At 40.4% G+C, this 13864-nt stretch overlaps 1 protein-coding gene across 7 annotated transcripts in view; it reads right to left on the bottom strand.

Moving 5' to 3' along the window:
- IGF1 (insulin like growth factor 1) overlaps positions 1 to 13864 on the bottom strand; it is a 74063-nt gene that overhangs the window by 18797 nt on the left and 41402 nt on the right. For 4 of the 7 annotated variants that reach the window (XM_037160386.2, XM_053661499.1, XM_053661498.1 and 1 more), the window contains exons 3-4: positions 2037 to 2218; positions 478 to 529 (exon numbers count right to left, since the gene is read on the bottom strand). In XM_037160386.2, coding sequence (XP_037016281.1) covers positions 478 to 529; positions 2037 to 2218 — 234 coding nt within the window. Of the gene's footprint in view, positions 1 to 21; positions 530 to 2036; positions 2219 to 13864 lie in introns of those variants that run through there. The other 3 variants (XM_037160387.2, XM_037160389.2, XM_037160385.2) reach the window with 2 other exon arrangements.

The following is a 13864-nucleotide window of genomic DNA, read 5'->3' as shown; positions in this document are numbered from 1 at the left end:
ATAAAATCTAAAAAAAAAGCCTTGATTTTTTAGTCTTAATTCTTTTATTGAATTTTTTTGGGGGAGGAAACTGTGGCTTATTTGCCTCTTTTATAATTTTTGTTCTTTTTTCATTCTTGCCACTGTCTTTCTTTGGACTTTCTTGGGCATTTACATGCTTCTTTTCCACTTTCTCCATGTTTAATAGCCATATCCTACAACAGGTTCCTTCTCTTCCTTTGGTCTCAGGTGTTATCTAGCTCCACTAGGCTATTGTTCTTCATTTCCTCTAGAGCACTTCCCACTTTTCTTTATCGCTGTCTGCTTCTCTCTCATCGTCCTTGCCTCTCTCTGCTTTTCTCCTCCATTTTTCTTTTTGCTTCTGTGTTCAGATTCTAGCTCCAGTCTCCCTCCTCTGCTCTTTCTTCTTTCCTTTCATCTGCTGACTTGCTTCCGTCCCCTCCATCTGTTCCCCTCCTGGGTGTTTCTTTGGCCCACCTTTCCTTCTCCTTTGAGACTTCATTTTCTTGTTGGTAGGTGGGGGCTGATACTGTAAACATCACAAAAATAATTGCATTGAGAACAGGTGGTTCCCTTGGTGTCCCGGAAGACAGAGCGTTTGAGTCAGCCCAGAATGCCCAGGATCCACAGGATGCGGGAGACAGCACTGGTGTTGGACAGGTGTCTAGACCTCAGTCACAGGACCCAACATTCCAGAACTTGGGGACACAACCTGGACTCCCACCCTCTCCCCAGCTAGAAATGGAAAAAATACTGGGTCCCCTGGGAAGAAAAAGAATTAACCCACCTTCCCCATCCCCGGCACAATTTTCCAGTTTCATTCACCTAAACGTAACTTCTGTGATGCTTGTTCCCTGACCATTGGCTACTGTGTTCTCTGTGCAGCAGGTTGTGTCCAGTCCCTTTCCATCCCTCAAGGTGGCTCCCTGGAGTCACATCTCTGCTCAACCCCCCTGGTCCGCCACCAGCCTTGTCTGCCTCCCTAGCGTAGGACCAGGAAGCAGCCAAGGTGTCATTCATCGTAAATGTCTTGGTGTCTCATCTTGGGCTTTCTCCACAATGCTACTTTTGGCTCCAAAGATTAAAACCACAGGTGGTAGATTTTGTGTGATTTGGTTTTTCATTTTGTCAACAGAGTCTCCAGGAGACACTCTCCTTATTTAACCTTCCTCCCTTCTCTTTTCTTCCTTCATTTTCTCTTTAGTTCTCACTTTTTCTACCTCATGACTAAAATTTTAATCACTTATACTCACTTGTTCACTCATTCATTCACACATTCAACAAAAATTTACCAGGTGATGAACATGAATCTGATGATTTATGTACTTTTGATGGCAGAGACAGTACCTCTAAGGTTTAAAGTCCAGTGCTTCAAAAGAGACTTGCAAATTTTGGTCATTAGAAATTTCCAGGTATTCTTTGAGCCAGACAGAAATTTCTATTTTTAATGTTGTTTCTTTAATTGTTTGCCACTGAATATGAATTACAAATTGTTCCCATTTTAGAGTATTGCTTTTTCCACCTTTGCAGAATACCAGGGCTTGCAATCATCAGGCTTGATTCTTAATTACAATTATGACAGATGTTCACACTCGCCCAACACTTGTGTTGTGCAGATACATGGAGAGCCCTGCATGCACATTAACTTAATTCTGACAGCAACCTGATGAGGTCGCTATTACCATCATCCCAATTTTGTGGATGCAAGTAAGGCTCGCATAGATTATACTATTCCACTAAGGGCTCTCAGCTGATGACTGCGAAGCTAGGACTTCAGTTTTCTCTGACCCTAAAGCCCGCTTTTAGTCACTGTTCTCTGCCACCTCCTGGTTATCAGTTTGTCCAGAGCAGTAGAAGAGAGCATTTGCAATGTGGAGTGACCAAAGGGATGGACATCTAGAGTGGGTGAGAATGGAGCTATTTGGACCTGTAAGCCAGGAGACTGGGGGGACATAATTACTGTTTGGCATCCCGCCCCCACATGTATAAGACACAGATCTGTTGAGGAGGGACAGAACCCACCCCAGCTGGCTTACCTTCTGAGCCTTGGGCATGTCGGTGTGGCGCTGGGCACGGACGGAGCGGGCCGCCTTGGTAGGCTTGAGGGGTGCGCAGTACATCTCCAGCCTCCTCAGATCACAGCTCCGGAAGCAGCATTCATCCACAATGCCGGTCTGGGGTGCCCTGCGACTGTTGGAGCCATATCCCATGGGCTTGTCTGTGCAAGTCAAATGCAGAGTGGTCTGGCGTTAGAGTGGGATATTCCGTCTTCTAGGTTCTACCCACCCTCTGAATATCCCCTTCTCCCCCAACCTAGTCTGCCCACACTTTCTCTTTAAAAAAAAAATATTTGATTGTTGTTACAGTTGTCTGCATCCTCCCCACTGTTACAATTACAGTTGTCTGCATTCCCCACCACTCCCCCCAACCCCAGCCAAACTCAACTCCCTCCTTTGCTTCCACCCACCCTTTTGGTTTTGTCCATGTGTCCTGTATAGTAATTCCTGAAAACCCTTCCCCGCATCATCCTCTCCCCGGTCCCCTCTGGTTATTGTTAGATTGTTCTTAATTTCAATGTCCCTGGTTATATTTTGCCTGCTTGTTTGTTTTGTTAATCAGGTTCCACTTAATGGTAAGATCATATGGTATTTGTCCCTCACCACCTGGCTTATTTCACTTAACATAATGCTCTCCGGTTCCATCCATGCTGTTGCAAACAGTAGGAACTCCTTCTTTCTCTCTGATAGTATTCCATGGTGTAAAGGTACCATAATTTTTTGATCCACTCATTTACTGATGGGCACTTAGGCTGCTTCCAGCTCTTGGCTATTGTAAATTGTGCTGCTATGAACATTGGGGTGCATAGGTTCTTTTGGATTGGTGTTTCAGGGCTCTTTGGATATAGTCCCAGTGAGTCAAAAGGCAGTTCTATTTTTAGTTTTCTGAGGAAATTCCATACTGTTTTCCACAGTGGCTGCCCCAGTCTGCATTCCCACCAACAGTGCACTAGGGTTCCCTTTTCTCCACATCCTCTCTCACACTTGTTTCTTGATTTGTTTATGATGTCCATTCTTACTGGTGTGAAGTGGTACCTCGCTGTGGTTTTAATTTGTATCTCTCTGATGGCTTGTGATGCTGCTCATCCTTTCATATGTCTATGGACCCTCTGTATGTCCTCCTTAGAAAAGTGTCTGTTCAAGTCTTTTGCCCATTTTTTAAGTGGTTTTTTTTTTTGTCTTCCTGGAGTGGAGTTCTTTGAGTGCTTTATATATTTTAGAGATCAAACACTTGTCCGAGGTATCACTGGCAAATATGTCAACTTCTTTTTGAAGCTTCTCCAATAATTCCTGTGCCCATAGATCCTTCTGGATTCTAGTATGTCTCTTGGAGTCTGTATTGTACTTGTGAGCACTAATTCATTCACAATACACCTTGTGTTAATTCTTCTGAAGTTCTCAGCAACTTCAAGAATCTTGTGTTTGTCCAATCTTAGCTTTTCCTTATATATTGGCTTAGCTGAAAGGCTTCTGGGGATATTAATTAAAAGAAGATTATGTATCCAGTTTTCTTAATCTTTTTAGTAAATCTGCATAGATTTTATATGTAGGATGGGTGAAATATTTGCTCTTTTGCTTAATAGCTTCCACTATAAAATCAGAATAAGCATCAATGAAATTTTAAATCTAGAAAGGACTGATATCTGCCTTGTAAGGATTGTTTGAGGATTATGTGAGATAATGTGTGAAACTTACTTAGAGTATCACTAGACACATAGTAGGTCTTAAATAAACATTGGTTTGCTTCCTTCAAGCATCCCTTTCCAGGATCTTATATGGCTTGTGAAGAAACAGTGTAACTGTTGATTGCATCCGGAAACTTTAGAACTTGGAACTGATGACGGTACCAGTGTGATACAGAGACCAAAACAATCAAGTCTGGTGTTTTTGTTTCGATTTTGTTTTCTTATAGAATAATTATTATACTGAGAATGAACTAAATGTCCACCTTTCATGTGATTTGGATTGCCCGTAGGGAACACCGTGAGTCAAATTTCTCTTGATATTTGCAAATCAATTAGACCTCTTTACTTGGCAAGTAGGTTTTGGTTCAGTTTCATTTTTTGTTTTGATTTGAACACACTTTTCCTGGCTCTGGAATTAAAAGAAAGGGCAAAACAAACTTACCCGGGCCTTAAAATGTACCTCAGTTCTTTGTAAGCTTTTTTGTCATGGTAGAACTTCTGTTAAACCAAACATTGTTTACACACCAAATATATAAACCAGACAACAGCCAGACTGCCCTGACTCGAGAAAGGGCAGAGGGTCCTGGTCTGAGCTTTCTTTCATGTCCCTTAACTCCCTTGGGAGGTCGGGGGGTCCTCAGTTTTCTCCACTGATGTTCAGGCTTCATGGAAGAATCCAATGATCCAGAAGAATCCAGTTAATCAATCTGACTTACATTCACTCTTAATTCCTGACATAGAAGATAGCATTATATTTTAAATGAAAAAATCTTACATTTCCATAACAATGACATCATTGTTTAGAATGGAGTTTTGAAAGTTGAAGTTCCCCAAGTATATTTTGAGCTCTCTGGATTGGGGAGATCAGGCCCAGGTTCATGGCAGACCACCAAACTGGGTTAGCGGCCTTGCTGCTGGAAGGGCCAATCATTCCTGGCATCCTCTAAGAACTCAAATGTTTTCCTGATGTTTGACGCAGGAGCTTGGGGATGCTTGTTCCCCATAAGACATGTTCATAGTCATTTAGGGCAGCAGAGGGTACTAACTCATTGAGGGTTCAGTCTGCAGTCTCTCTGAGTGGGGTCTGTTGCTTTTGCTGGGGCAAACCCTGAGGGTTCCTTGTGGTTGAGAGCTTTGGGGGACCAGGCAGCTGGCCCCAGTTGGAGACTCTGTGAGGCTTTCACTTGTCATTGGAAGGTCAGCTAGTGCTGAAGACTCAGTCAGTCTGTAAAACAACTGTGCTTTTTTAGTCTATAGATCAATGAATTTAGAGACAAAAAGAGTTAGGATTTTTCTGTAATGTTTTATAAGGAAAGTTTACCTCATGTCCATACATTCTTTTCTAATGTTGTTGTAATAGTGGTATAAAGACTTAGATTTTGCCATAAATGTAATGATCAGTTTTTTTTAGCACAAACCTAAAAGATGTTTTCCTTTATCTATTCATAATGTCTACAATGGACTAATTGTACTTCGCTGGGGATATATGGATATAACAGTATTTATATATTGCCTTTTAAAGTTTAATTAGTCTTTTGAAAGTCTCCTATAGGTTTGGTTTCTTGTTCTACATCAAGATATTTAACAACAACAAGAAATAATTTCTCACCAGTTGAGAGGCCACTGTTGAGGGTCAAAATTTTGCTCTTTATCTTCAAATGCCTCATATCACATCTTTTTTCAGAACCAAAATAAAGACACTTGTTGCTATGGACTAGAACTAGAAACCTGATATGGCGTGGTTTACTAGAAAGGCAGTAACAAAATTTGCTCCAATATCAATTTTGAGAAAAGTCGGGATTTTTAATGACCTCTAAATTGCAGCTGTGGTCATTATGACTAACTTTTAAATGCAACAGAGCAAGTTGTTCATCCTTTCCTTTAAAAACTCCTCAGTAGGCACTACGCAGCCTGCTCCAGTGGGTGGAATAGTAACTTGGTAGGAGAGCAGGAAACAAATATTGGCTTAGTATAAGAAAAAATTGTCTAACAATTTGAACTCAAAAGTTTAAAAAATGGGACAGACTTCTTTTAAAAATGAACTTCCCATTGCAGGAAGCAGTTAAGTAAAAGTTGTATGAGCACCTGTGAAGACCTTAGGATAATATTCCTGTACTGAACACAGTGTGTGACCGCTAAGGTGCTTTCTATTCTAAAGGATCTGTATCAAGTGAGGAAATGCAGAAGGAACCCATTCAGGCCAAATATTCAATATGGGTGGAAGGCATTTACACTGTCTTCAAGAAAGGTTGAAATATGTTCTCACTTTGAAGGTGAAAAAGTTTTTTATATTTATCATTTGAGCTCCCCAAGATGCTCACAACGTTTTTTCCTTACTTGATGCTAAAATGAAAGACAGGTGACTGGGAGTTCCAGAGTTTTTGTAATGGTATTATGAAGTATCTGTACATTCATGCCATCATTATAGTCAACGAGCATGTATAAAATTTATAGAATTTTAAAACTTGTTGACAAAGTTTTAACAATAAAAGTGGACATATTTATATCTTTATTTTGTCAGTAATTTTTCTCCAGAGCATGCAGACTGAAGATTGCTTATCAGACCACCACCTAACCTAGGCCTTGACTCCCCTGTGAGTAGATATCATGTGTAGTCACAGTGCACATGTATCTTGAAAGTTGGCCAACAGACACAATTCCAATGGTTAAACAGATGGCTTTTTATAATAATAGCACTTCCCTTTAAATAATGCATGGTCAGTGGAGTAATTCAATAATCTTCAGGGAAAACTTGCTAGTTACAAGGGCTTGGGGCAGAATTGTGGCATCATCAAAACCACGCCAATTAGCTGAGTCTCACATTTTGTCCTGGTTGCAGGCCACTCGCCTCCCTCCATCCCTGAAGGAGAAGGGGTAATGCTGAGATTTAACTGGGGTCATCACTTCTAGAGCAGAGAGCTCTGGTCATTCATCACTGGTAAAAATGGTGCTATCTCTACTGGTGCTACTGAGGGTTGTGTTTCTCACAGTTTTCTGAGAATGCAGTTGGAACATTGTACTCAACTTTTATTCTCCTTGAATCTTCCCCTCTTGTTTACTGAGAGAGCTTTTCTTGGATTAATTGAATTTTACCACTGAAAAGAGGAGATGTCGATTTAAAGAATCGGTATTTAAATAAAGAAAAGGCAAACATTTTCAAAATGGGGAAATATGCTCTTCTGATGATATACCCTTGTTACACTTTGGGTTCCAAGGAATAAAACTGGTCACTAGAAATTGCTAACAAAAAGAGGTTCCAAATTCGATGATATTTTGAGAGCAGGAAAAAAGAAGTAAGACAATTCAAGTTGGATTTCAAGGGCTATTTCTAGAAAATTCACAGTTAGGTCTCTTATGGAAAACAGAAATGGGATTATTAACTTATAAAAACTAATTTGCATTTACCTTTGATTAACAAGGTGCGAACTGATTACACAATCAAATATTACAATTAAAATTTACAGAAGGCAGAAAGTTAGGTTCCCTGCCCCAAGTATTTATCCAAAACCTCCAGGCGTGAATGACAACTTAGAATTACTCAGAAGGGTTAGTTTCTCAGTGCAGCATCACTCTGTGGACCACCTTATCCAATAAAAGTCACTCAGATGACATGATTTTGCATGGAAAAGTAGTAGGAAAGTTGGGTAAAATATGAGTAATTTAAAATTTTTCTCCATTTAGCATCCAATTGCTATTTTCATTTCTGTAAGAATGAGAATCACTTCTCAATATTTCTTACAATTTTTGTGGCTTTCTATGGAAAACTGGACTCCTTTCATGAATTTATAATATAAAGAAAATTGTGATAAGACTATTATCCAGACCCAAAATGTAATACTACCCTGAATTAGTGGAATTCACATTTTACTTAAAGTCTTTTGATAAGTCAATATTTTACCTTTTAAAAATTCTATGGAAATTGCACTTGAATTAAAACTCAAATTTTGAGATATGTGTAATCACATGCTTAGTAAAGATGTAGATGTCACTACTGTAAACTAGCCACATCATATGCACTTAGACTAGCACGGGTATGTTTACATACATATTCAAACATATATCAGGAATTAAGTGACTTACTATTAGTATCAAAGCTACTGCCAAACATTTTAAAATCAGAATTGTTTTTGAAGAAGTTTTTCAAAAGTATATACTTCTTGCCTGCCTTACACGGTACTAGCAGACTCTGTACATTTCTACTTTTCTGCAGAAAGATTTCTCCAAGTAGAATTGACCTTTGGCATCTGTAAAAGTGAGCACAGAAAATGTTCTCTTTTCTATGAATTGCATGTCACAAGCTTTTCCTGAAAACCTATCAAATGTAGGCATCGATTTCACTTTGGCCTGTGTTAATTTTTAATTGCCAGTGTTTGCTGGTCCCACTACTTCTCCATTGGACAAGATCATCTTTTCTAGGAATTATGACCCTGTTTGACCTGCCAACACCCCCAGCACTCAGCAACTTTTTCGCAGCTACTAAATCCTTGTAACCCAAAGGACCAAAGTCTTCCCATTGCCCAATCAAATCAATGTTTGTGTATCTTTGGGCCTAAAAGGAATGAAACAGAGCTTTAGGGTGCTGTCCCTTTTTTCAAACCCTCTTTTCTTTTGGAAGCTCTAATGTAAGAACAGGTGTGAAAATAGTGCTATTCAGTCTGCCTCTGTCTCCAAGGCCAGGGAACTGAAGCACAAGGCCTAGTGACAAGAGAACTAGAGATTCAGAGGAGAAACATTACTGTTTTAGGACTCTTTGGAGAAATGGGCCAACAGAGTGGGAAGCAACGTGATGTATTGCTTTCGCCTGATACAATGCCCTGGAGGATGCGTGTCTTGCCAGAACAGCACAATTTACTAGTTTAGGTCTGTTTCCAGGGCTTGGAGGAGATAGATGTAGCCAATAAAATTACACTTTGGCAAGAGAAATGCTTTGCTGGACAGAAACGTTGCCCTAAGGGAATGGCTTGGTTTATCAATGTCTAAGGTAAAGATAATCAAATGCCAAAGAGGTCATTTTTATGTTTGAGTTATTTCAATTGGGTCTGCTATAGAATTTAGCCACCACTTTCTAGTTATAGAGCTTCGAATGTTTAGAACCTATTACAGGATTTGAGTTTGATCTGCCTGTGACACCTATCATGCCAACAAAGGAGGCAATATTTTGAGTGGCTTAAAGCACAGGTTGGGGAGTCAGACAGACCTGAATTCTCCCTCTTATACCCTGTTCACCTTGAACAAGGCACCAAATCTTCCAAGACTTAGATCCTTTTATGTAAAGTAGACATAGTAAGAGTAACTCCCAGGGCTGGTATAAGAATGTATGTAAACTATTTTGCAGAAAGTCTGGTATGTAGTAAACTCTAAATAAATGTCAGCTGTTTTGTTGTTGTTATTATTATTATTGAGTTGGCTAACATAGATAGTGGAGTAGATATCCTCTTCTTCCCTTAAAAATGTACCCTTTCAAAGTCTCATTGAAAAGATGGCTTTCTGGATAAAAGAGGATGTTCTCCACTAAGATGAATGAATACCTAGTATTTCAAAAGGATAGCCAAACTTTATGTTGTATATAAGGTGGGCAAAAATAGGTTCACAGTTGTAATATAAATAAATTGTACAATAATAAATAATAATAAAAGAATGATTTTTGTGCTTCACGTACTCACAGCTATCAACCTACAGTTGCCAACCCTTGTACACTGTCCTGAGTTTTACTCCAAAATAGATGCTTTATGAGAATGGATCCTGCAATCAGGTCAAACAAGACCAAGTCACCTGGGCTTCTCTTGACCTCTTGTTGCCTTTGATTTCTCCCAAATAATTAACTGTCTAAAATAATTGGGTTTACAGTGTTGGTATCCATTTAGAGGGGTTTCCCCATCACTTCCAACCGGCATGGGCATCTCTCTCCTGTCTCTATCTCATGCTGCACCTCTTTCTTTTCTCTTCTTCACCTGAATCTTCCAGTCTCCTGCTATTGGCAGCCATTGACATTGTTTTCACTCACTGATAGACTTTTGGGCAAAAGCTCATGGTATGTGGAGTTCACGGTAGGCTAGGAATTAGAGTGTAGTTTCCTCCCTGGAATGACAGTATTACAGCCCCGACTCCTGCCAACCATGCTTTGGGAATGAGCAGCCCCTGAGTATACAATGTCACGAGGCCTGCATAATCACTACTCCATCTTGGACTCATGCCGGAATGAGGTGAAAACAGACCACAAGAGAAAGAATAAGAAGGGATGTTGAGGAATCACGTATGTGGACCTTAGTTATCTCATTTTTGTTGAGAAAGACTGTGATGGAAATTGTAAGGTGACTCTGGCTCCAAGCTGGAGATTGTCACCATGCCACCAGCATTATCTCCTATTCTTACACCGTTATTGTTAGTCTACTCTTTCAGATGTGGGGAGAGAGGCCTTATAGGCAAAACAGAAGGCACTCGTGAATAGTGGGTAACACCCCTCTCTCTGGTGCCACAGAAAGATGAATCAGCCAAAGGAGTATTAAAACACATTCTCTTTATTTTTAGTTTCACTCTAAAGTCTATCATTTCTCTTTTCTTTGCAACTTGGCACCTGCCTGGTGTTCTCAGGGGCCCTGTTCCTTGTCAGTCTCTTCACTTGGGCCTCTGTGTTTTGCTCAGAGAACATCTGGAGATTTTCCCAGGGGCGGGTGTGACACGGTCAGGATGGCAGGTGAATGGGGAACGTCTGCCAGGGAAGTCTGGTGTGTCTGAAGGGAGAGTGTCAGGAGGCAGAGGCCCTGTGAGGGGAGGTGTCCAGGCCCGCATCATGGGGAAAGCTGGGGAAAGGCAGCCTCCACAGCAGCAGAGACAGTCTTTGGCATTATTGCAGAGCAGAAATAGCCAGAGTCGGCGACAACTTGAACACAGGGAGAGAGGGAGGAGGGAGGATGAGTAAGATGGTTAAGGCATTACATGATTTAAATAACTCTGTGGTACACACTTCGGTGCCAGTTGGGTTGTGTGGGATGTGCCTTTCATGCCGGCATGTCAACAGTGTTGGTTCTGCGTGGAAAGGTCCTGGGGAGTGTTTCTAGAGCACACAGCACAGAGCAGTGTGCAGACAGGGGATGGAAAGCAGGCAATGTGGTATATTGAAAAGAACAGTGGGTGCCAACCTTAAATCCTTTGTATGAATTCACAAGTCATGCAAACTCTCTGATGTTCAGTTTCCTCACATAGAACACCAAAGTGCTAGATAATAATATCAAGCACTTTTACTGACAAGATGACTAAGGATTATCTAGATGGTTATGCTACCCACTTTTTTAATCAATAAGGTATGTATGGCCTATCAGTGTTTCTCCCTAAAATGAGGGAGACACATAGTAAAGAGAAGTTACGATAGAACCAGGAATTTCCTCTTTGTTAGGCTTAGTTGTAGGTAAAAACAAGATATGTAGGCTGAATTTAAGGAAATCAGGGATCAGTGTTGAGTTTGGTGGAGCAAAATGGAAAGAATGTCCAATGTGGAGGTGCGTTGAGGTGAAGAGGGGCAATAAGACCATCTACAGGGATTGCACAAGCCAGTTCAAGACAGGATACCTGTGTAATTAGAAAAAGAATAAGAAGGATGAGAGTCATTTGCTGGTGCTTTTGAAACAGTGGAAAGAGTCAAATACATTTTGAAAACCAGGGTCTTAAAGACTCTGAAGAATAAGGAAAAGGAATGGCCCTCACTTGAGTGAGCGCTTGGAAGTGAGAGTTAGTGTGAGAAGACTCTAGAAATCCCAGGCATCACTATCATACTCTGCAAAGCTGCATCTTCAAAAACAAGTAAGTGACAAGCCCTAGGAGGGTTATTAATATTGTTGACCTTGTTAGTGCTCACTGTGGCCAGCATTTTATTTTGCTGGTTTCCTTGGTGTTTGTCAATGGTATATGAATTCTCTGTATAATATTCAGTTCTTGCCGGGGGACAAATGCATAGTTTCCCTTAAAAATTCCAGTTATGACTACATGTTGTTACCTCATCTCCTGTGATGTGAATGAGCTTCTAGGAAGTTCATCATCTCTGCCATTGGTACCCTAACTTCTGCTCAGAGGATAAAATTAGAATATGACCATTATAAACATGGCTTTTCAAATGCTACCCCTTTTTTTGTAGAATAAGCTAATGCTAAGGTTTTCTAAATTTTAAAATCTGTACAAGGAGTTCTCAAGTAAGTTTTAGTATTTTTCATCAAAATATCAAGTAGGTAGGCAGACTAAGGCTGAATGGCTCATTTAGAGAGTGATTATATTATTTCAGGAAACTTCAGCTAAAACCTGGACTTATCAGACCATCTTTTTTTTCTTTTACTTCCATGGATTTTGCTGCTATAAAGCAGCAAAATATCTGTTTTGCTTAAACATGACCAAGAGACTTTAAGTACTTTTCTCAAACTATTGTATTTTCGAATTTCATACAGCTTTGGGCACACTAGCAAACTCAAAGTCAACTTAAGAGGGTTCCTAGCAATCTGGCAATCACTGAACCCGCTAGCTTTTCACCACCCTCTATCTCTCCCCAATACTATTCTTTTTCTGAACTGAAGAAAGAGTTGTTTGGTTCATTTACAGCCTGTCTTCAGGCTAACTCCTGTTCCTATCTTTATTTCCACTGTGACCGATATCATGCCTGTATCTCTAGACCTCATTAAGGGCTTTTTAGCAAAAATTATTATCAATCAGGAAAATTATCTGATCATCTGATTTATCTTACTAAATTCTGCAAAGAAAAATCTTTTTAGTTTGTGATACTGGATGAAAAAAATCAAACTCTTTTTTATTTTTAATCTTTTTCTCACTACTCCAATCTTGTGAGTGACCGACCACATCACTCTGGGACCCCACGCTGAGGCAATGGTCACTTGGCCTCCTAGCTGATCACTCATTTCTGTGAAGTTCCTTTCTGAGAACTGGGGGGAGTTGCCCCAGTGGTCATATCCAATTTGTCACAAAATGTATCCATGGTTGCAGAATTAGTTAGATTCATTAAGAGTAAGCAACGTGAGGCCTAGTGTGTCATAGAGCTGGGAAGGCTCCTTTGAGCCAGGACACTGGACAAGGGTAGCTGCTTGTGGCACATTTTATTTCCCTCAACACCTGTCGTCTGTCTCTCTTTGGCTCAGATCTGTGTTGGGAAAGCTGTTTGGAGGTACTGCTTATACTAATATTTAGGCATAATTAGCTCTGTCCTAACCAGCTGGAAATGAGGGTTCAAGTTCAGGGACAAAGTGCTGTCTTCTGACAGATAGTTTTTTTTAGCAGGGCAGCCTCCATTTTATCTTCCCAGAGTTCCAGTAAGTACAGATGCTCCTTGACTTATGATGGGGTTATGTTCTGATAAACCCATCATTATAAGGTGAAAGTATCTTAAGTTGAAAATGCAATTGAAAATTTAATACTACAGTGAGGAATATGAATTGCTTACCCTTGTAGTCCTGTGGCTGACTGGGAGTTGGGGGCTCCCTGCCCTTGTCCAGCATTACGTACTGCATATTGCTAACCCAGGAAAAGACCAACATTCAGAATTCAAAGTACAGTTTCTATCGAATATATATTGTTTTTACACCATCATAAGTTTGAAAAAATCATTAAATTGAACGATAGTAAGCCAAGGACGTTCTGTGCCTAATTCCTCTCACGCTTGTGAGAAAGAAGAATATCAAGTCCATAGACCTTTGGCCCCAACCAGTGTGGCTCAGTTGGTTGGAAGTTGTCCTGCAAAGTGAAAGGTCACTGGTTCAATTTCTAGTCAGGGAATGTGCGGGGTTGAGGGTTTGGTCCCAGATTGGGGCTCGTGTGAGAGGCAACTGATCAATATTTCTCTCTCGTGTAGATGTTTCTCTCATCTTTCTCTGTTTCCCTCTCTCTGAAAATAATGAAAATATTTTTAAAGTCCTAGAACCTCTGGATGGGTATGGTCTCCACAATCACCATAATGTCAAATGGATATTTGTATAAAAACTGCATATATAAACCGTTAGGTTAATGAGAAGTAACGACCCCTCAAGGTCTTATAGCAGCTTCCATATAGTAGGAATGGGAGGAGAGAAGTGAAGCTCTTTGACTGCGTAGTAGGTTCTGATAAGAGAATGAAGAGAGTTACACACATCC

Source organism: Artibeus jamaicensis, unplaced genomic scaffold (genome assembly GCF_021234435.1).
Source record: "Artibeus jamaicensis isolate MK-2021 breed Jamaican fruit bat unplaced genomic scaffold, CSHL_Jam_final contig_233, whole genome shotgun sequence".
In the NCBI taxonomy this organism is placed as follows: domain Eukaryota; kingdom Metazoa; phylum Chordata; class Mammalia; order Chiroptera; family Phyllostomidae; genus Artibeus; species Artibeus jamaicensis.
The sequence above is the reverse complement of the archived record's forward strand: the minus strand, read 5'-3'. Positions and strand labels throughout refer to the sequence as shown.